General features: G+C 39.6%; 1 protein-coding gene and 1 long non-coding RNA gene across 3 annotated transcripts in view; one reads left to right on the top strand and one right to left on the bottom strand.

Annotated features, from left to right (window-relative positions):
* dmd (dystrophin) overlaps window positions 1-23,679 on the bottom strand; it is a 416,019-nt gene that overhangs the window by 353,900 nt on the left and 38,440 nt on the right. The window contains exon 1 of one of the 2 annotated variants that reach the window (XM_028571815.1): window positions 6,938-7,517. The exons of the other annotated variant lie outside the window; for it this stretch is intronic. Coding sequence (XP_028427616.1) covers window positions 6,938-7,070 — 133 coding nt within the window. The 5' untranslated portion in view covers window positions 7,071-7,517. Of the gene's footprint in view, window positions 1-6,937; window positions 7,518-23,679 lie in introns of those variants that run through there. 2 annotated transcript variants of the gene reach the window in all.
* LOC114550875 (uncharacterized) lies at window positions 9,831-12,005 on the top strand. Its single transcript, XR_003691767.1, has 4 exons — window positions 9,831-9,911; window positions 10,727-10,821; window positions 11,366-11,501; window positions 11,671-12,005. It is a non-coding gene; the product is annotated as an uncharacterized LOC114550875 (long non-coding RNA).

The following is a 23,679-nucleotide window of genomic DNA, read 5'->3' as shown; positions in this document are numbered from 1 at the left end:
AAAAGGACTAGGGTCCTAGCCCATCTTGCTTTTCTCCAAACTGATATAGCCTTCGTTCAGGAGACGCACTTACGTACGACGGATATAGCTAGGATGCGAAGAGGCTGGGTTGGAAATATTTTTCATTCTAAATTCAACACGAAAGCCAGATGCGCTGCGATTTTTATTCATAAAAATTTCCCTTTCAAAGCCAACAGAGTAGTTGTTGACACAAATGGCAGATTAATTATTGTTTCGGGCCAGCTCCTGAATAGGCGGGTTGTTCTTGCCTGTGTTTATGCTCCCAATTGGGATGATAATAACTTTATTAATAACTTTTTTGCCTCGCTCCCGAACGTTGACGACCATGCCCTGATAATCGGTGGAGACTTCAATTGTGTTGTTAAGCCTGAGTTGGACCGCTCCTCACCCAGACTTGTTCCCCTATCCAAAATGGCAACCTCTATTAATAGTTTCATTGAGCAATACAGCCTTTTCGACCACGCTTAAATTACCCAACTATGAAAGCCTTCTCATTCTTCTCTCCCGTACCTATTCCCGTATTGACTTCTTTCTTCTTGATACTAAATGTATTCCTCTCATCAGCCGACCAGTGTATCATGGTATAATAATTTCGGACCATGCCCCTTTCACTTTCTATTTGGCTTTTCCTGACAGTCCTACCCCACCCAGATCTTGGCGCCTTAACCCCCTCCTCCTTTCAGAGGCTGATTTTGTAAAATTTATTGAGACTCAGATCATGTTTTTTGTCGAAACCAATGCGTCACCCACTGTCTCACACAGTACCTTTTGGGAAACTTTAAAGGCCTACTTAAGAGGGCAAATCATTAGTTATTCAGCGCAGAACAAAAAGAGACATCTGGCTAAAATTAAGGAGCTTTCTGAGGCCATTGCCAAGCTGGATGCTGAGTATGTGGCCTCTCCCACTCCAGAAATTTACCAGCAGCGACTCAGTCTCAAAACAGAATTTGATTTGGTGTCAACAGCGCAGGCTCAGCAGCAGTTCCTCAGGGCACGTTACTCCATATTTGAGTATGGGGACAAGGCAGGCAGGTTTTTTGGCCCATCAGGCCCGACAATCGTTTGCAACCCGGCGAATAACTCAGATTAGAACATCCTTAGGTACTGTAACCTCCAACCACGAACAAATTAATGATACATTTGCTGACTTTTATAAAAACCTATACACTTCTGAGTGCAATCCCAGCCCTGCAGAAGTCAAACAGTTTTTTCAATCCCTGATTCTTCCCTCTTTGAACAGTGAAGTGAGAGCTGAGCTTGATCATCCGCTTACGCTGCTGAAGATTCAAGAGGCAATTAAAAGTATGCAATCTGGGAAATCTCCAGGGCATGATTTGACCGTCCTGTCGCCCTTACTCCTTGCCATGTACAATGAAGCCCTATCTTTAGGCCATCTTCCGCAGACTTTGAGACAGGCTTCCATTTGTTTGATACCAAAGGATGGTAAAGACCTTACTCTACCTGGTTCATATCGACCTATCTCATTGCTATGTGTCGATTGCAAGATCCTCGCAAAATGTCTGGCTAGGCGTCTTGAGAGGGCCCTCCCACTCCTTGTTTTACCCGATCAATCTGGATTCATGCAGGGCAGGCATTCTTTCTCCAACACTCGTCGGCTCTTTGATGTTATTTATTCCAGGTCTGAGACGGATGTGCCTGAACTTGTGCTTTCCTTAGACGCTGAGAAGGCGTTTGATCGGGTGGAATGGGATTTTTTGTTTGGGATTTTACATAGGTTTGGATTTGGTGCTAACTTTATTTCATGGGTTAAGTTATTGTATTTGTCGCCGCTAGCCTCTGTCCGTACCAATGAGGACTCTTCTGCCTATTTTTCTCTTTTCAGAGGAACTAGACAGGGGTGCCCACTGTCCCTGCTACTCTTCAACATTGTTATTGAGGTCCTGGCTATCTCTCTTCGTCAGTGCTCAGCTTTTGAAGGAATACGCAGAGGGGGTATTACCCATAAAGTATCGCTATACGCGGACGACCTTCTTCTATTTCTATCTAATCCCAATATCTCTATACCCCCCATTCTAGCTATCCTGGGACAATTTGGAAAACTGTCGGGCTACAAACTCAACCTGGAAAAAACTTTTCCCAATCAATTCCCCAGCTCTTAGCATTCCATCTTCCGTATTCCCTTTCAGGACAGTTGGTTCACATTTTAGATATTTAGGCATTACCGTCTCACGCTCTATACAACAATTATTTAAGCTCAATTTTGCCCCCCTAATTGAGAAATGAAAAAGCCTGCCTTTGTCTGTGGCCGGCCGTATTAACCTGATAAAAATGAATATTGTGCCTCGATTCCTGTACTTTTTTCAGAAAATCCCCATTTTTATCACATGAGGGTGTTCTCTCAACTGGATAAGCATTTTTCTAACTTCATTTGGGGCGGTAAGCCACCGCGCACTTGTAGAACAGTTCTCAAAGGCCAAAGCGTTGCGGAAAAATTTGCTCTGACCTCCACCAACTTCTTTCGCTACTTACAGATCAGAGACTTTGTTAGGAAGGGCTATCCCCCCTTCCCCAACAAACCACCCTCCACCATCTTAGATCAAATTCTGTCTTTGAATCCTAATCAGAAAGGCTCTATTTCTCAGATATACTCTTTATTAAACCACCCGGACGGGCAACCTTTGGATAATTTGAGAACCCTTTGGGAACAAGACTTTGGCAGCCCTCTCTCTGAAGATATGTGGGAGGCAATATTAAAACAAGTACATAAATCATCCCCATGCTGTAGACACGGTCTCATTCAGTTCAAAATAGTTCATCGCTCCCACCTTTGTAAAACTAAATTAGCGAGAATATATCCTAACGTCGATCCCACTTGTGAATCCCACCTTAGAAATTACACTGCTGGTTCAGTGTGGTCTTCTGTATCTGTGACAGGATGATGACTTTAGGTGTGGCTCTTCTTTTTTTTTCTTATTCTTTCTTTTTATTTACTCATTTTATTTTTATGCTTGATTTTTCTTTCTTCCCTTTTCTTTCTTTTGGATATGGTGTACTGTATACTGTTTGTCTATTTGTTTAATGGTTTTTAATCTATCTTATCCCTTTTTGTAACCACAAGAGGATGTTAGGGTATGGGTGGGGGTGGGACATGTTTTTGTTGTGTAACGTCTGTTAAATACCAATAAATAGAACTTTAAAAAAAAAATAAAAAATGAATCGCATATTAAATCGCTATCGCAATATTTGGGGAAAAATCGCAATTAGATTATTTTCAAAAATCGTTCAGCCCTAATCAGATATTAAGGAAACATGCTAAGTTGAAATACAATCTTTTCTGATAATAATGCTAATACCAGTATTTTCTCCTTTTAAAATTTTCGTTCTGTGACGGAATTTCTGTGTTTTGGCCTGTGTGTAGTTATCAAATGCCCAGTTGACAGCCAGGCCAGGTTGCCAGATATACATGTAAAAACTTAAACCCAGCGCAGTACAGCTGTAACGTTAGTACAGCCATGAAAGCAGCAAACAAATGAACAGAATCAACGGAGATAGATTCTACCTGACCTAAAAGAAACGGCATGTTTCTAACAGTTGCGTGACCAGAGGACATAACAAACCCCGGGTAAATGTTGGAGATGTATTTGAAAGATGGAGACAGCTTTGAACCCAAAAGAACGCAGAGTTGACTAATTTCCTCCTGAACCGGTAAGCATTAGCTTCAGGCTAATTTATCAACATTTGTGTACTCACATTGGCTAGAGTACCCGAGTTGGTTACTTGCAAAAACAATTGAGACACAGCCAGTAAAGTGATCCTGACTGGTCCTGGCTAACGCCTATGCAAAAAAGGTATTTATAAAGGCTTTAGTCCACCTACATGTTATTGTGGGCCCAGTTTATTATGCAACTTCATTTTATACAAGGGGGTCCCTGCTCCGTCTCTCTTTCTGTTAAGGGGTCCTTGGTTTAAAAAACGTTGAAGACCCCTGATTTACACAGAGTATGCATGGTTACTGGTGGCCTTGTATGTGTCTCTCATGTGTGGGAGAGGGCCTAACAGTGCCATGAACTGCAGGACGAGCTCCACAACCTACAGGGCTTTGACACAGTTCCCCAGCAATGGCAGCATTGGAGAGGGTGGAGTAAGAAAGTAAGTGGAAAGAGAAAGTGGGGAAATGGTGGTGACTCAAATTCAAGAAATAATCCACGCCAGACCCCGCGACAGCTAGCCAACAGAAAGATGAGTGAGGCAGAGACGCATTTACTTACTTCAGGTATATCGCTTCCTAGGCATCCTTAAGTGTGCTGACCTACGGCCCCAAAAAGAGAGAACAGGAGGTATGCAGTGACCAGTAAAACTGACCAGGTGGACACAGTGGACACGCTGTTTTTACTTTGACTTTTAGAGACCTGCCTTTACTTTGTGGGACTTTTACCTACTTGTGTGTGTTTGTGTGTGTGTGTGTGTGTGTGTGTGTGTGTGTGTTTGTGTGTTTAAATATCAGTCTTCCTCTGACATAAATCATACATTAGATACATTACATTAGTGCAATGACTAATCAAAAAGATATGCCTATATTCTGTCTGTGTGCCGAAATATAGTCTGCTGACGGGGGGAAGAAATATGCAGGCGAGAAATATGTTTTTAATAGTCTGTGTCTGTGGTTTAAAGTTTAGTTTTTATATCTGATTCATTTTACGTTACATATTTGCTTATAGGGTGTTAAATAATGTTAAATTAGTGCTAATGACCCCCCAACATTTACTGAGTTCGCTGCTTCACAATAAAAGCTTTTGAATAACAGAAGGACTTTTATTGTAAAAAATATATAGAAAACGAAACTGTTTAATTGTTACAGTCGCTGCTTTGACCACTCAGGATCTTTTTTTTTTTTTTTTTATACATTTCTGTGGGTCAATATAATTTGGTTCCAGGAAATACATCAAATAAAGGCGAAACAACACATAAAAAAATAAACAAAAAGAAAATAAATCAATAAAGACAGATTTCAAAATTTCATCAAAATCAGAGTTTCGTCAGAATTTCATCTCTATTTTTTATATACTATGATTCCCTCAATACTTATTATTGATTATATCGACCCACCCCCACCAACCCACCCTACCATCCACCCATCTCTCCCACTCCCCGTCCCCATTTACCCGCACATTGCTGGTCCTCATTCAATACAGATCACACAATTTTTTAAAGATAAGAGAGGAAAAAAGTATCTGCCAACTAGTTGGATATCTTATTCCCTCTATATCTTGAAAAATACACGTTTTTTGAGAGAATATGATTTTTCTGTTAGTATACTTAGATAACCAAATCTCTATACTCTCCCAAGTCTTCTTAATTCCTTTGCAGTACCAAAAGGCGTGCATAAGGGAGTCACCATATAGATTACATTTTAAACATATATCTGATAATGTGTTATCAAACGTGTTTATTTTATCTCTAGTGTAATATATTGTTGTCATTATCTTAAATTGTGTTAGACGCAGATTTTCGTTAGTAGTTAATTTGTATGTTAGTGACAAGCTTTCTTTCCATTTCTCTTTAACGTCAACCCCTAGGTCTTCTGTCCATTTATTGTATATACTTTGTAATAATGCATCACTGCTTTCCATGGTTAGCAGTAAATTGTACATAGAGCCGATCAGCCTCCTTTTTTGTTACTTTGGCTTAAAATGTGAGACATTTCAGGGCGTATGTTCTTTTCCAAGAAACCCAGTTTTTCAGTTGCATATACCTAAATAATTCTGTATCTTTTAGGTTATATTTGCTTTTTAATTCACTGAATGGTGCAACAGTGTCGTCGTTTGTGACATCTGAAAACTGCTTGATTCCACCTTTTATCCATGTTTCCCAGTAAAGTTGCGTGTTCTGTATATTTATTGATGGATTGCTCCAAATAGGTATATGCCTGGGAAGCCCTATTTCTAGATGGAGAATTTTTATTTTTATTTTTTTCCAGGCCTTTAATGTACTATTAACAACAAAATGTGTTGATTTGATGTTGCCCATAGGAATGTAATTAATTGTTTTCTATGTCTATCCATGGATCTTCATTTGTTTTATTTATTATGTGATAAATATAATGACGGAGCTGCTACGTGATAAAACTCTAAGTTAGGGAGATTTAGACCCCCTTCTGCTCTTGAGTGATACAAAAGTTTCCTTTTCAATCTATATGCTTTATTTGACCAAATGAACGAAGAAATTATTGAGTTTACCTCTTTAAAGTGGAAGAAAGTTATCCTTATACAACTGGGTCTTATCGTGTAATCAGGGGCGGATCTAGAAAAATATTTATGGGGTGGCAAGATGGGGGCAGGAATTTTTGAGGGGTGGCAACATATGTTAGACGTATATTTACTGAATTTAATCAGTTATCACAGTGTGATGAGAAATAGTATGTACACACTACAAAAGGGCACAGGCTGCCATTTACAAACTCACATGCGTTACACGCGTAATACCGTACAATGTGATCTCACTTAATAGGAGATATAGAAGTATGATAGAAGTAAGGGGCATTATCACAGGAAAGGCATTAAGGTAAGACACAGGTGATGAGTGGCAGATGTGTGAGAGGGGAAGCAAACTGTTTCTGACTGTGTCAGAGAGGCAGCGTTGCAGGCAGCGTTTGTATAAAATTAGGAACTGTCATTGATTAGTTATAACCATCAGACTGTGTTAACACACACTAACATTTTAGCCTGGGAGAGTATTTTTAGGTTCATTTGTTTATTTTTTGTTTTATTTATATATTTTTTTTATTTTTTATATTTATTCTGAGCAATAGATCTAAAATACATTCTATACAAAATATAAAAACTCATCTCACTTTCACACTGACAACTTTCCCTAATTATTCATATTTAAGCTTTGTCATTTGTTGTTCTTATTCATATCTTAGTATAGGCCTACTATGTATCAACAATTTCCATACCATGTGGACCAGCTCGACAGGAGATCTTTGGCGATGGCCCAGGCACTCTGCTTTCCCTTTCACTGTCTGAGCCCTGCACGTTCTCTTGTCTCTCGCTTTCTCCCTCCTCATCTTGGTGATGCTCTCCCTCCATATCTTCACCGCTGTGGTCTTCTCCCACCTCCTCCTGTCCCTGGTCGCCTTGGCCTTGTATTCTGTCTCTGTCACGTTTCTGTCGCCATTTTCTCTCTCTTTCCACCTCTTTTCTCTCTCCTTCCACCTCATCTTCTCCGTCTACCTTGCTCACTTGTTCATTTTCTATTTCTCTCGCCTTTCTCTTTGGAGACAAAAACTGAATATGCTACCTTTCCTCTTGATTTCTGTAATGCTCAAAGTAACAATGTTTTCCTTGACAGACGTTGAATCAATATTAGCTTTGTAGCCTACTTTACACAGAACTAACGTCAGACCCTAAGTAACATTGTATAGTTGGCGAAATAACGTTCTTCAACCTGATTTTTATCATCTCAAAATCAGCATTGCAACTATGCTAGCACTGGGCTTTCGTTATAATTTCATTTCTTGATAGATGTTAATCCGTTTTGACCTCTTTCCTCCTGTGTCTCCATTCATCGCGACTCCTGGCTCAATCGTTTCGCGCCACTCAGTTTTCCAAACAAAACAGGCTCTCTCCACTCTGGCGTCATCTTATGCTGCATTCACTGTAGTCGGACATTGGAGACGCACGCTCGTAAATTGTCAAATTGGCCATAACTTTTTATAATTACAGCTATTTATTTGAGTCTTATGTACTCTCTGGAGGAATGTTATCTCTTCTCTCACTTTATCTAATTCCCTTTCAAATTCCGCTTTCTTTTTTGATACATATCCGATCATAACTCCTCTTAAATAGGCCTTAAAAGTATCCCAAACTATGTTAAAACCCGGTCTGTCCTGGGGATCCCCGCTTTTCACATTTGTTTCTATAAATAGGTCTATATGGCTATTGACGTATTCCAGAAAGTCAGTATCCATTAGATATTTCCTATTCATTCTCCAGATCCTGTGAGACGTTATGTTTTCTTTTGGTGACAACACGCATGTCACCATAGCATGATCAGATATTGCAACATCATTGATTTTACTCGTTACGACTCTATCTAATTCACTCCCTGAAATAAACAAATAATCAATTTGACTATAGCTATTCTGCGCATGTGAAAAATATGTATAATCTGTTATATTAGGGTGTCAGGTCCTCCATACATCCTGAAGGTCATTAGTAAATAAGAAATTAAGGAGTTTATTTGGTGGATTTACCTTTCTGGTTGTTGTTGAGCTGTCCTTTGAACTAAAGATATTATTCAAATCTCCCCCAAATATAATGACCCCTGTTGGTGCACTATCTAAGACGGTCTGTATCTTGCTTAGAAAAGACATATCAGATATAGGAGGTTTATAGACATTTATAAGAGTAAAAATCTCTCCAAACAATTCCCACCTAACTACTAAGTACCTGCCATATTTATCTGGATGTTGTGAAATTAGTTTGAAAGATAACCTTATATCTATTAAAATGCCCACCCCTCTGCTCCTAGATGTAAGTGTTGCTTCAAAGGCTTCTCCTAGTCATTGTCTCTTAAGGTACTCTATCTGTCCTGCTCCTGAAGAAAGACAATGTCAGAGGATAATTTCCCTAAATGGTATAGGACCTTATGCTTTATAGTACCTTCCTTTAAGCCGTTTACATTCCAGGTCACAATATGTATTGTATTCGGAAGGTTTTGCACATTACTTTCATAAGCCATAGAGTATTAAGCTAATGGATCTCCCTTATAGTGCTCGTCCAGCTACTGTCAACCAAACCCAACATAAATTGATAAGACAAAACTAAGAAAGACACACATTCAAACATCCCTTCATGCTCAAACACACAAACATTTATCACTCTGCGCCCCCCTATTCCCTTACAACCCTTAAACCTAATCCCTCCTAAGGATCCCTCCTTAAAGAGCATACTTTGCTAAGGTTTAATTACCCCCTCCTTTACGTCGGGCCATGATCTATACATTCTATAACAAATTTAATATACATAATCATTTTAGTAAATCAACTTAAAGCTTTTTTTCCTGGAACCTTAATTGAACAGAAATACATTCAACACACACTGTCCCAAATCAAAAGGTGTACATCTGTGTGGACTTAAAGTTCCCTTACTTATACAATATCACATTGGTTTTATGCAAACAAACATTCCCCCCCCATCACAAACCACCACTCAGGATCACCGACAGTATAATAATAACATCTGAAACGCACGATTCACTCTCAGTGGCAATTGTCTAAGCGCTGGACGGAGCAACGGTGCCTCTGCAAAAGAAGAAGAAGAAGAAGAAGGAACTTGTTTTGGTGGAACGTGTATGTTCAAAGGTTGTTTTAGTCGTGCAACAGAAAATTCGACAGATAGTCTAGCTAGCTGTCTCGATTTACCATGCAGAGATCTGAGGAGCCGTTATAGTCCTCATAAATCCACCAGAGTTTAAAATGCCAACACAATGAAAGAGGAAGGTGACGGACATCCGGCCTGAAACGAGGGACATCCGGTGGAATTTCCAGAATGAAATGCCGTCGATATAGACTACATGTGGCATAAACCACCTCTGAATGCGGTCCGAGTGATCAGATATCAATGCATCGTCAATGCGCCCTGCACTGTAAAAACGGATTTTGGAGGGTAGTAAATACAACACATGCAAATTGTTTAAATTTTACTGCAAAAATATTAGTCAGTAAGCAAATATACAATAATGGGTAAATTCTACCTACATTACATATTTTATAACAGTAAAATTTGCAGCCTAAACAAATATAATAAAATCTACCCCAAAATGAAAAGTCTGCAGTTCAAAGTGAACATGCGTCAGTGCTGGTTCTTGGCCAAGATCTATTGTTTCACTGGCGGGACACTGGAGTCAAGCTGTTCGGTTTAGCTAAGGTAAGATTCCTTTTTAACAGGTTGCTGTGTGTAATAAACTTATTTAATGGTTGGTTTAGAGTGTATATTTGGCTTACAAGTTACTCAATGGCAGTCGGTCATTAAAAGTTAGCAAGCTACCGAGTGCCAGCTAGCTAGCTAATGCCAGAGTTGAAAGGCTAACGTTAGCTTCTAATGTTACTAAAACGTAGCAATGTGGAGATTGTTGGAAGAAATGTTAGTTACATTACTTCAAACTAGCTAACGTTACCTGTCGTGGCATTTGACAGTGTCACAATGTAACGTTATTGCTTTCACGGCTGAACCATGTAGGCTCTAAATGTAAGCTAACTGTTAGCTAACATTACAGGTAATCTCACCTAACGTTAGCTAGGTAGCCGGATAGATACAGTAAGGTTACCTAATGGTATTGATAAGCCCCAACATTACCTGCTTTTGAGAAAATATATTTTAGGCCAACCTTAGCTACATAAAGTTTGGCTTACTCAGCTTTCATTTTACCAAATCCGTTTATTTAATATACAGTACAATTGAGATAGGGGTGGATAAAAAAGGGTGAACTCAACTGTCAGGGCAGTGCAACAACCGTCACTGTTAACGGTCTCTGTTACATGCATACGCTAACTACAATACACAAATACACTGTAAATGAGGTGTGTGTGTGTGTGTGTGTGTGTGTATATATATATATATATATATATATATTTATATATATATATATTTTATTATTTTATTATTTTATTATTATTTTATTTTTTTAATAAGTGTAAAGAATTTGTAGAAATAAGTTAATCACTAAATGCATCTATTCACAGTCCCAATGTGTCGAGAGAGAAAAAGGGATGCAGTTGTTTGTCGCCTCATTGAGTACCTTGGGGAACATCAAGAAGATCTCATCCAAGATTGCTAGGTATGTTATTAAATTATCGATCAATTCAGGGTATCACATGGTTACACATAGGGTTGCCCTGATACAATTGTTTAATTTCCGATTACACACACACATACATATATATATATATATATATATATTACATAGAAACTGTGGATACTTGGCACAGCCACCATTATGGGACAGACATGCCACCCCTTCTAATGTCAGTTTAGTTTGTAATGAGGCAGGAGGTCTATCCACAATTAAAATCATAATGTAAATTGGTTATATTAATAATGCAGGTTTTTAAACCAACATACTTTATGCAAACTTTCTCACATTACTGCTAATCAGTTACTAAAATAGGGTTTTAAAAACATTTGAGGTGAGAAATAGGCAATAAAGTCACAGTTTTAATTTGTCACTGAATTGTATTGAGGTGCTGATTATTAAAAACAAACTCTACTTGGGTTGATTTGGCTTAACCAAGAAAACATGATCATTAAATGTATTGGGATAGTATCTTGTTATTGTCCTTAACTTAAAAGTGCATATTTTTGTTTCTTTTTTTAACATGGAGGATGAAAATGAGGACAACATGGACTAAACCATGAAGGTGCTTGTGATCCATAATCCTGCAGCCAAGGATCATACAACATGTGTTGATTGCGATGGAGGGAAACAAAGTGCTGAACGTGTGTGGAAACCGAACCAAGGTATGTTGATGGGATTGATCTACGCTCAAAAAACTTGAGTATTCCAAGAAGCTTGAGTATACTTAAAGTATTTCAGAAACTCTTTTGGTGCTTGACAGAGCAAAGCTGCTCAAGGAGGTCCAGAGCCTCAAAAGTAAGCTAATGATGAACTGTTTGTCACCGTATTCAGGCACAGACTGTTTCCTGGGAACTTACTGTTGGTGCTGAAGAATGCTCACTGTACAATGCAATCAGACAATTTCATCTCCCAAAGAGCAGTGTCACATTGAAATTCACTACATTCAAATAATGCATATCATCTCATGGATCAATGTTATTCAAAAGATACATATTGGTTGAGCAAGGACTGAACTCAGTGTGATTCTGACTGGTACTAGGCTGTCAATTCATTTAACCAAAGGGACACAGTGTTGAGATGTGGAAAATGCTGTTTTTTGTTCAGGCACAGACTGACTGGTTATCTTCAACAATCCCATAAGGCTTTGCAAATATCTGCATATGTTCCTCAAACATATAAAAAAATGTAAGATGTTCATGTTTGGTATAACAAACAAACTGGAATCCACATATTTAGTTTAAGAAACTTGTTTTAGTTGAATATGCAGAGTGGAGAGGGTTCTTTTTGTACCTCCTGTACTTATTTTTTTGAACATTTCATTGATTAAAAGAAATTGACATGATCAAATGTCTCCTGTGTCTGACAATAATTTTTTTTAAGTAAAGTTTACCTTCCCTGAATAAGTAATGATTAATTACTCATATTGTTCAATTATTAATAACAATTATTAAGTATTAAGTGCTTACAATCAAGAGGTAATGTTACTTACTTTTTATAAGTAATCAGTTGTGTAATGTATTGAGAAATATTAGGTAGACTTTACCTAATTTCTTTTAGTGTATCATAGCTGTTAAATGTAGATATGCTTCACTCAAAACATGTGGTGAAATCTACTCAAACAGACTGAGTTCAAATTGTTACCTCACATTTATTGAGTAGATTCTATAGGTTGCTTTTTACAGTGTGGGTGCATTCCCACCTGTACTTACAGCTGTCCAATTGTGATCGGATCACTCAGATTGGATTTTAATACCAGATGAAAATCAGTCCTATGTGCTTCGGCAACTCATTTTTCTTATTATTCTGACACCACATGAATGCAGCACAAACACCCTATCTCGCAATTTTAACATAAGTGAAAAATAATTTGTGTATCTGCCCTGTGATTGGAATCAGCTCCAAAATGTATGGCATGACAAGTTTATTGCCACCTTCTTTTTGTAATGACACTCCATAAGTTTGATTCACATTTGCTTTCCAGTTAGATACCAACCTTTCTTCTCTTTGTTTCATGTGCCTCCTCTGTCTCTCTCTCTTCTTTTTACACACACAGTTTTAAGCATTGCTCGCTCAGTCACGGCAGGTCCCCCAGGATGTGACAGGGGCGTATTAGGCGGTGAGAGGTAGACCGCCAAGGGTGACAGAACAATAATAATGCACCTCAGCGTAACGGATGGCGGGATGGCATCCCCCCATTCAACCCCCTCACGTCCCACCAACCCTACCCTAGCAACCCTAACCCACCAAACGAAGCGTGGTGAGTGGGCTCTGTCACCTAACAACTGTAACAGCTGACTAGACTAATCAATCCACACAAATAGAGACAGAGAATGGGAGAGGCTGCAATACGAGAGAAACAGAGAAAAGAGAAGGTGGGGGTGACAACAAAAAAAGAGATGACAAAAATAGAACAAGATTCAGGTACACAGAAAGGTAAAAAAAAGAGAAGAAAGATGATGCACGAGTGAGACGGGGGGGGCAGAGAGGGAGATTACGTCCGTCCTTGTCCAAAGAGGATAATGAGGTGAGTGGAGCTGAGCTGACCCAGTGTGGCAAATCCCAGAGTGCACCTGGTGCCTGGGAAGCAACATACAGGACAAACACACAGCCTTACACACATTTGTATGACTATACTTCTGAGGACTGTTCTTTCCTGACTGTTAAAGTAATGCTTCACTTTGGAAGAATATTACTCAGAGGTCAGTTACAGAACATTACTGGAGGTCAGAAGAGTTTCATGACTTATTCAAGGACTCGCAACCTTATAACCCTAGCTGAGGTTCTGACATTTGGAACTTGCTTAGGGTCAGTGGTGGAGAAAGTATTTAGATCCTTTACTCAAGTACATGTAACAATACCACACTGTGCAAACACTGTATTACAAGTCGTGCATTCAAAATCTTAAGTTAAGGTAAACAAGTATTATCATCAAAGAGGAAAATCAAAAGTAAAAGTACTTATAATGCAGTGTTTCAAAATAATATAGTATTGGATTGTTATTATATGAACCTTCTCCAGTAAGCAGCATTTTAATGTTAACTACTATATGATAATAATAATAATAATATGTTATAAATATCTTCATCTTACTTAGTAATTATTAGTTTGTTTTTAGCCAATGGCAAAGTCGGTCTGCTGGTTGATCCACCACCACCACTGGTCCAGACTGAAATATCTCGAAAGCTAGTCCATGGATTGCCATGACATTATGAACACATATTCATGGTCCCCAGAGTATGAATCCTAATGGTTCTGGTGATCATCTAGCCCCACCAGACTGCCACACATTTGGTACAAGCAAAGCAATTGTTCTGTGCTAATTAGCTAGTGTTAGCATGCTAACACGCTAAATTAAGATAGTGAACATGGTAAAATTATACCTGATGAACATTAGCATGTAAGCATTGTCATAAAATTGTTAGCATGCTGATGTTAGCATTTAGCTGAAAGCACCACTGTAAGTACAGTCTCAGAGCTGCTAGCATGGCTGTTGACACTGGTTGAATCCCATGCCAATCTACTAAGATTATTTCAACCTCTTTCTTTTATCAAATCACTTCAAGATTTTTCTAGAAGTGTGACAATCTTAAAAACGACAGAGTTAGGGATTACTGCTGTGGTATGAAGGAGGAAATAAAAATCTCAATTCATGAAGCCAGTTTAAACAGGTTGGAATTATCTCACTACAGCCTTTCAGGACTCAAAAGTAGCCAACAATGTGTAGTGTGTAAAATTAGTAGTAGTAGTTATGTGTTAAAAACAACAACTAGTGACTACAGCTGTCAGATAAATGTAATGGAGTAGGCCTGACTACGGTATATTTCCCTCTGAAATGTAATACCTAAAATTGTAGTACAGTACTTAAGTAAGTGTAGCCTACTTACTTTCCACCACTGCTCAGGGTTAGAAGACACCGGATCAAACCAGACAAATAGATCAGAAAAGGGAAGTTGTCTAAGTTATATTGTGTGATGTGAATTTAAAATAGCTGCTGTTTGAATAACTCGTGGAATAGAATCACCCTTTAGCACCTGATTTTCATAATAAACTGGATTTGGTTTCTATCATTCCATGTTCACGGCATATTTTAGAAACTCTAGTAATAACTACTTGTGATGTACATCTGAACTACAGCCAGGGAAAACTTGATGAACAAAAAAATGCATTTATTTTAGAAATGTTCCCCAAATTTTGAATAGGAGGAATGGCTTGAAGTGAAACATTTTTATTTCTATTAACGCTCTCATATAGCCAAGAAACTCATGTATACACACACACACACACACACACACACACACACACACACACAACTACACACACAGGGAGAGTAAAATCGAAATGCTGCTTTTATAATAGCTGATTCTATCCACTGGTGTAAAAACAGAGCAGAAATGCCAAATTTTTTTAATAGGATAAGTGCAGGGTAACTGACTGAAAATGTCGACCAATGGTACATTTGCCTCGCACACACAAAAAAACACACATTCATTCACTGTCATGAACAAATACATGCATTTTAGGTCATACGAGCACACACAGTTCATCAGAAAATGCACTTGATTTAAGGACCTCTCATTGACACACACATGCAACATCTTTGTGGTGGAAAATGCTCAATGTATTAGCACAAAAGCATCTTACAGCTTGATAAGTCTAGTGTATTGGGTCCTAAAGACTTTCCTCACACACCCAGTTCACTTGTACAGTTTTGGGATCTAGGTGTGAATTTCCATTTGTTCCAGATGCTTCACATTCAGGACTGGTCTCAAACACACTCACTCAGTGCGTTTACATGCACAGCAGTAACCGTGGTATGGTCTTACCTCGGTTAACTCAATAACCAGGTTATGCCAGTGCTCCCCGTTTGCATGAGGAGGGAAGAATGGAAAGAATGACGGGAGTAACTCTACCTCCGGTACAGTAGGTGGCGCTCTGCAAACGTACAACTAGCTTTTTCTTTTACACCGACCGCCACTAAATTCGTAAAAGCTGTTTCATGCTTCTTGCTTTCAGCGCAGTCGATGGCGAGCATGGTCGCCGTGATCAGGCGCTGTATGAATGGCCAGACGCGCGATCAGGCATGAATCTACGCTTCATGGCTATTCGCGGCGCTATATATGTATTTTCGCTGTAGGAAAGCACACTGTTTTGTTGTTTGGTATCATAGCAACGACTAGGACTCACAGCCCTATCGGATTATTTCCGGTTCAAAAACCACTCCAGGGGACTGGGGATGGGCAGTTGAAGCATGGGCATACGCTTAAACCGATCATACTCCGTTAAAGTGTATACATGCAGGAATACCCTGGTTACTGAAAGAGTTCTCTAGGTCTGGTAGCCAGGTTATGAGAACTCTGATTTTAACCCGGGGTAAGGTGTTTACATGGCGTTTGAGAAATGGGGATATTGCCTTACAACCGAATATGATCAGTTTTTTAAACTGCATGCTGACTCACTCAATTACACTCAGTGACTGGGCCAAGCCTCCCTTTTATCACAAGACACTTGAACCATCATACAACATCACTCTTGGATGTTGTCATAGGAGCGTGAAAGGGATCTTACATCTCTCAGCCGTGCACAGACGGCCTGCACGCTAATAAGTCTCACCTACCTGGCTCAGCTGGCGCTGGCGCCAAACCCTCCCCTGAGGGGAGAGCACTACAAACAGACAGGAAGTATGGGTATGTGTTGTTTGTTTACTAGTCACAGTTGGCTCAGCCTCACGGCCACTGGGCTACCAACGGAGAGTCTAAACTGCCCCGACAGCCAAGCACACAATCCAGGGCGGAACGATCAGCTGGCTAGTCGGTCTCTAATGGAAAAATTAGTATGATACTGCTGTGGGGACTTTTCAGTTAACATCTTTGTGTTAGGAGAAACTCAATAATTGCAGGACTTTGTCATTCACTATTTGGGATAAAATAAAGAACAAAAATAAAAAACATGGCAATTACTCTCAACAAAACAGACAGTAGAAAACAAGATTTTCTACAGACCAAAAAGTTTATTTAGCCTACCCTTTTTCACAATACACTACCATTTAACCTCAAAAAGTAGCACTCCTTGGCGCCCAGGTAGCTCATTGTGTAAAGCGTGCGCCCGTGTGTAGAGGTTTATTCCTCGATGCAGAGATCCAGTGTTCAAATCCAACCTGCAACAATTCTTTTATATCTTCCCCCTCTCTTTCCCCTTTCATATCTATGCTGTCCTGATGATAAAGGTGGAAATGCCAAAAAAGAATCATTAAATAGTAGCAGTCCCTACTAATACATTTTTAATATATATTTTTTAAAGTACATATTTTCAGTTTGTCTCTGTAACAGTTTCATAAATTCAGCTCTTTAACCGAAATACATTTTTTATTTTTACATTAGTCCACAGCAAACAGTGTTTTTCTAACATTCATATTCCTCTCAAGTCATATTGGTTTTCTCATTTTAAACAATTCTTGGATACTTTCAGTTGGTATTTTACTTTTGACTTAATATATGATTTGTAAAGTTTTAAAATGCCAAGACTCTGAATTGTACAGCCTTTATTTTAAGCCATCACTAACAGTAAAGTAGGAGACATCTCAGGTCAAATTAGAAATTAAAATGAATAAATAAAATCAGAAACTCTGTATTTTTTTATTGAAGGAGAAAGATAACATTATTTTTTTATATATATACATTTAATTTTGATTTGCAGAAAAAAACATACCAGACACAAATAATTACTTAAACCTTGTTTTGAATCATTTGTATATGTAAATATGTATTATTTGTCTTGAAACATATCTGGAAAGGGTCTTTAAACAACATTTTGATTAAGTTATCCATGATTAGTACTGCTTTAAAATCTACTTCATCTCTGAATTTAACATTTAATATGACTAAGAGGTTTGTAGTTCTTGATTTTGTAACTTTTATGCGCTTTTGAAATATAAGAAGTGCTTTTGTATTTGTTTCATATGTGTTTCCCTAGTGGCTGTATAGAGTTTTTTTTAATACTTAATTGATTTTCTTGATTTTCACATATTTGTATCTCCTATAGTAAAACACAGTTTCCACTTACGTACTATATAATAGCCAGCTTTAATTGGCTGTCTGTCCAGGTCTGAGATATAGAAAAATATTTCTATACAAAAATCAAGCTGCTCCTAATTGTTTCAGGAAATGGAAACTAAGCTCTTTTGTTGAAGAGTTTATTAAATCCAGTTTAACCTTTATTTATAACGGGGAGCTGGCTCAGAGTGAGCTGTCATTGCCTCGTGTAATGGGTAAACAAAACAAGCGATTAAAAAAGGGGTTGTAGACGTTGAAAGTGTGAGCGAGACAGGACACACACAACACACGTACCACGCGCGCGCGTACTAAAACACACACACACACATACACACGCGCGCGCACACACACACACAGCTGAGTGTGGATGTCCTCCGTTGCTAAGGCTCCCTCTCTAAATTGAATGGCACTGTATGACAGAACAGAAACATGTGTTGCCAATAAACCAATACAGATCCAATGTGTTAGATAGCATTAACAGATAATCCCTCGCAAACACGCGCGCGCGCACGGATGCACGCGCTAAATGCTGTGGAATTTCATAGCCTATCACTTGCAAGTCTTGCATAACACCGCCCTGCCCGCCTGTCATACAGAGTTTATTCCTATAACATGAAGATAATAAGATGCGGAATTCAACAAACTCGCCGCAAGACTAATCTCCCAAATTCCTGTCTCCTGTTGAAATGACCTGACAGTCGCGTGCAGCTGCTCTCGTGACATTCACGTTGGCTGGACTTGTTTGACTTAGATAAATTGCACCCAAACCGCAGGAATTCGCCAGCGGAAGAGATGACTTCAAGTGTTTGGTGCGCATATTCTATTAACAATCATGCCAGCCTGCTTTCCAGGGTCTTACCTGAAAACGTGCCTTTCTAGCCGCTTGCCATCTCAGCTGCCTATAATCCCGCCTAGCCGGGCTGAGCCGCTCTCGCACAGCTGAACAGGTAGGCTAAAAGCCGGAGGTGTTCTCCAAATTCCCCAAGTCGTGCGTAACCGACCTTCTGCTCATCCAGGTGAACGCGCAAGCACGGCTGATGTAGGTGCGTCTGTTAATGTGTGTGTCTAGGTGTCAAAGCCGAACATGAAGGGCTACACTGAAGTGTGTCGGAGTGCTCCGGCCGTTTCTCCGCTCGCTGTCAATCACAAATAGTCCCGTTGTTTTGAGAACCTCCCGGTGCCGCTTACAGAGTGGCCGAGACTCCTCCTCCGGCGGCGCTCTCACAGTCTGGCGTGGTCCGGTGTACAACAGGCAAAGAGTCTCTCTCTCTCTCTCTCTCTCTCTCTCTCTCTCTCTCTCTCTCTCTCTCTCTCTCTCTCTCTCTCTCTTTCTCTCACTCTCTCTCAATTTCAATTTCAATTTCTTTATTTATTTCGCTCTCTCTCTCTCTCTTTTATTTATCTTTTTTTTGGAGTTCAGTAGAGGGTGAGAGTCTAAGACCCCACTGTCAATGTTGTGTAATGGTGCTGTATTTTCCCATAATGCAACTCAATACTGTCTTGCATTGGATGCTCTCTCTTTTTTTTAGACTACACATGCAGACAAACTATGGAGCCCAACCTGAGATAACCGGTGTGACACCAGTATGACATCACATAAGGGTTATTTTCTCAGACAAAGTTCCTCCAGAGCCACAGCAGACATGACACATCTGTGTTCACAGGCTGTCTAGTGCGCCTTGTGACGAGTAACATTGGCGGAGTGCTGTAACAGTAGTAGGCTACTTGAGTAAAGGTACTAGCACCTGTCAGATAACTCAAGTGGGGAAAAGGGTACAATATTTTCCTCTAAAACTTAGTGGAGGAAAAGCAGAAAATTACAACAACTACCACACACTGAAAGCAAATATTAATTATGCTGACACAGCCAGCAACCAACACATACAATGATTACAAAAGACGACAATAAAAATAAGATAAGGATTAACCATTCGGTGCACGTATGGCAGCAGTGATAAATGAGTTTGTAAATCTGTTAGTCCTGCAACTAGGAAGGCTGTACCTATGGCCAGTAGGGAGGGAGCAACTGAAATGCCTGTGACAGAGGTTGGTTGTGGTCTGCTAAAATTGACCCTGTCTTCTTAAAAACCCTCTCTTTAAATAAATTGGAGAGATCGGTCAGAATAGTGCCTGCAATTTTCCCGCGCACTTTGACTATCCCCGAAGTAAACCGTATACTAAGGTAGAAGTAAGAAGTGATTCAATAAAACAACAGGAAAAGATTTTAATCAGAGTCACATCAACGTTGAAATTTCAAAACTTGGGGCGCCTGGATAGCTCACCTGTTGGACCGTGCGCCCCATGTACAAAGGCTCGGTCCTTGTCGCAGCAGCCGCAGGTTCAACTCCGACCTGTGGCCCTTTGCTGCATGTCATTCCAACTCTCTCTCCTTTCACATCTTCAGGTGTCCTATATAATAAAGGCCTAAAATGACCCCCAAAAAATCTTTAAAGTTCCCATGGCATGACAATTTCACTTTCTGAGGTTTTTTAACATTAATATGCGTCCCCCCAGCCTGCCTATGGTCCCCCAGTGGCTAGAAATGGGGATAGGTGTAAACCGAGCCCTGGGTATCCTGCTCTGCCTTTGAGAAAATGAAAGCTCAGATGGGCCGATCTGGAATCTTCTCCTTATGAGCTCATAAGGAGCAAGGTTACCTCCCCTTTCTCTGCTTTGCCCGCCCATGAGAGAGAGAGAGACATCATGGCTTTCAAACGAGCAAAGTGGTAGTTGGTCAAGGCCACACCCCCACCCTCCGCCTTGCCCTCCCCTCTCTCCTCCTCAATAGCTACAGACACAGAAATGGCACATACTAAGGAAAGCTCATCGTGGGACTGGCTCTAGTGGCTGTAATTCTGCACCAAGGCTGAATTTGGGGAAAGAGACTTAAGATACAGTATTAGGGGACCACTAAGGTCTGTATAAAAACATCCAAATAGCACCATGTCATGGGACCTTTAAAAAAAAATGCTTACGAAAGAAATACAAGCACTGGTTGGCTTTCTTACACACCACATTGACATGATACACAAAGGTCAATTTTTAATACAGTACAAAAAGTAAAAGGGTTTTTCTCCCACGGTTACCTTTTTTTTTACCAAAGTTAATGCATCATCAATCAGTCTTATGGGCTTCTTTTGGACAAGATTAGCTATAAAAATAATTTCAGAATGAAAACATTTTAAACGCAGCTCATCAGCTTGACTGACGATGCATTCACTTTAATGAAACATGTAATTATTTCCAGTTTCTCCCTATCTACTTTGGCTCGTTGAATGCTTAGCTAGCTGTTAGGTAGCTAGGCTTGGTGTCATTATGGATGCTATTAATTTTTCAGCATTTCAAAAATATAGATGATTACATTAGATGATTAAGTGTTGTATTTTGTAAATAATCACTCAGGCTAACACAGCTAATGGCTTTAAGAATCAGCCGGTTAGCTTCAGTTTCTCCTTCACAATCATTCTGTGAGAGTGGGTGTACATGTTTTCAAAAGATGGTCTCAGTTTTAAGATTATTTTTTTAGCTTTTATTTGGTTAGGACAGCTGAAGACAGGAAAGTGGGAGAGAGAGAGGGAAGACATGCAGCAAAGGGCTGCAGATCAGAATCGAAACCGGGCTGCTGCGGTAAGGACTGAGTACATGTGGCACATGCTTAACCAGGTGAGCTACCAGGGCACCCCTGAAGATCTCGGTTTCGGGATCCTCTACCCGGCCCGTCTTCGCATTACACATAACAACCAGGAACGGATCTTCATGACGCCGGAGGAAGCCCAGACTTACATCAGCAAGAACTTTCCTGCTTGTGTCTAATAAGTAACTGCTGATTTCCCCTTATTGATTGTTGTTATACTACATATCTGAGTAAGTAATATCTTCAGTCAGCTCATAGCTCTTCTCTGAGATGATGCTTACACCTATCCCTCGTTAGAAAAGTTTCCTGAGCTCTCTTGTTTTTAGCTTTATTGTTGCAGTGGCTGTCATGGTTCATTTTTTACTGTAGTATTACTACAATATTTAGTTTCTTTCAGTCCTCTGCTGTTAGACGTGTGCGTATGCACATGTGGGTGTATATGTGTGTGAGGAGGCTAAGAGACATATATGCTTGAGGGTTTCTTTCTGCTCTCATCAAAATTGTGTATAACCCTTACTACTGACAGTGCCACCTCCTAATTTCACTCATTGATGCAACATAACTATACACATAAGAATGAGTCTGTGAATGTATATGCACATGCTTCTACTTTGAATCGTATCTAAAACTGTATCCATGTTAGGGTTTAGCCTTATTGTAGGTAAGGTTAGTGCAACCTGGGAGTTCAGAACAGGTCAGCAAGGGGAACCAAGGTCATTTTTCCTTTTGTTTATGTGTTTTGTGCTTTGGGAAACAAATCGAGCTTGTTTGTACACTTGTTTGTAACACCTAAAATTACACAACTGGCTAGGGAACTATATATGTTAACTATGCATCAAGACAATGGCTAATACCACAGCCTTAGGTTCAATCAGATTCATGAGTTGGAATATTAAAGGGATACAACATCCTATTAAACGTAGCAGGGTTTTCACACACCTAAAATCACTGGGGTCAGATATTATGTTTCTTCAAGAGACCCACCTCCGGGCTACTGAGCACTCCAAACTAAAGAAAGGCTGGATTGATCCGATATTCCACTACAGCTATGGAGATAGGTCTAGGGGAGCAGCAATACTAATAAGGAAAGGTGTTCCATTCGTGTCGGGCAGTGTAATACCAGATAATAAAGGCCGGTTCATCATTGTGACAGGGAAGTTATATGGCAATTTAGTTGTATAGGTTAACCTTTATGGCCTCATTGGTAAACTCCCTGATCTTAACTCACATTTGCTAATATTAGGGGGAGATTTCAACTGTACGCTTCAGCCAACGCTAGACAAATCTAGCCACAGACAAAATAAATCTGTTTCCAAATCGAGTGCGGTACTTTTGTCGATTATGCAATCCTATAAATTATTTGATCCCTGGAGACACTCCACTCCCACTACCTGACAGTTTTCATTTTTCTCGCCAGTTCATCTTTCTTACTCAAGAATTGATTTTTATTTGATTGATCACAGGACCATCTCTTTGGTAACCAACTGCCAGTATCACGCCATAGGGATCTCTGACCACAGTCCTGTCCAATTAGACATGTCATTTCCAAACAATCCCATGCCTCAGCGTTCATGACAACTTGACCCACTTTTACTAACAAATAGGACATTTCATAAACTAATTTCTGACCAAATTGACCTTTACCTAGAGATCAACAGCACCCCTGGAATGTCATCCATTACTATATGGGAGTCACTCAAAGCCTACCTAAAAGGACAGATTATTTCATATGCAGCTCATAAAAAAAAGAATGAACCAAGCGTCTCATAGAACTAACCCAGCAGATATCAGACATTGACGACAAATTAGCTCATGATTTCACTACTGATCGCCATAAAGAACGGCTATTGTTGCAAACTGAATATAATAACCTTTCCATAAAACAGACAGAACGGTTGCTACTTAAATCAAAGCAATCATTTTATGAACACGGCGAAAAGGCAGGAAAATTACTGTGTCATCAACTTAGACAGGCAGCAGCACGTAGTGCAATTCCTGAAATCCGTGTTTCATCAGACTCTACCTCCACACATCCACAGATCATAAATGACCAATTTAAGGCATACTATGAGGAACTTTACACATCGCAAACCTCCGTGAGCGCAGCCAAAATCCGAACCTTTCTAGATGACTTTTTATTACCAAAAATTAGTACAG

This window comes from Perca flavescens, chromosome 24, assembly GCF_004354835.1.
Source record: "Perca flavescens isolate YP-PL-M2 chromosome 24, PFLA_1.0, whole genome shotgun sequence".
NCBI lineage: Eukaryota > Metazoa > Chordata > Actinopteri > Perciformes > Percidae > Perca > Perca flavescens.
Note: the sequence above shows the minus strand (reverse complement) of the source record. Positions and strands in the feature narration are given on the sequence as shown.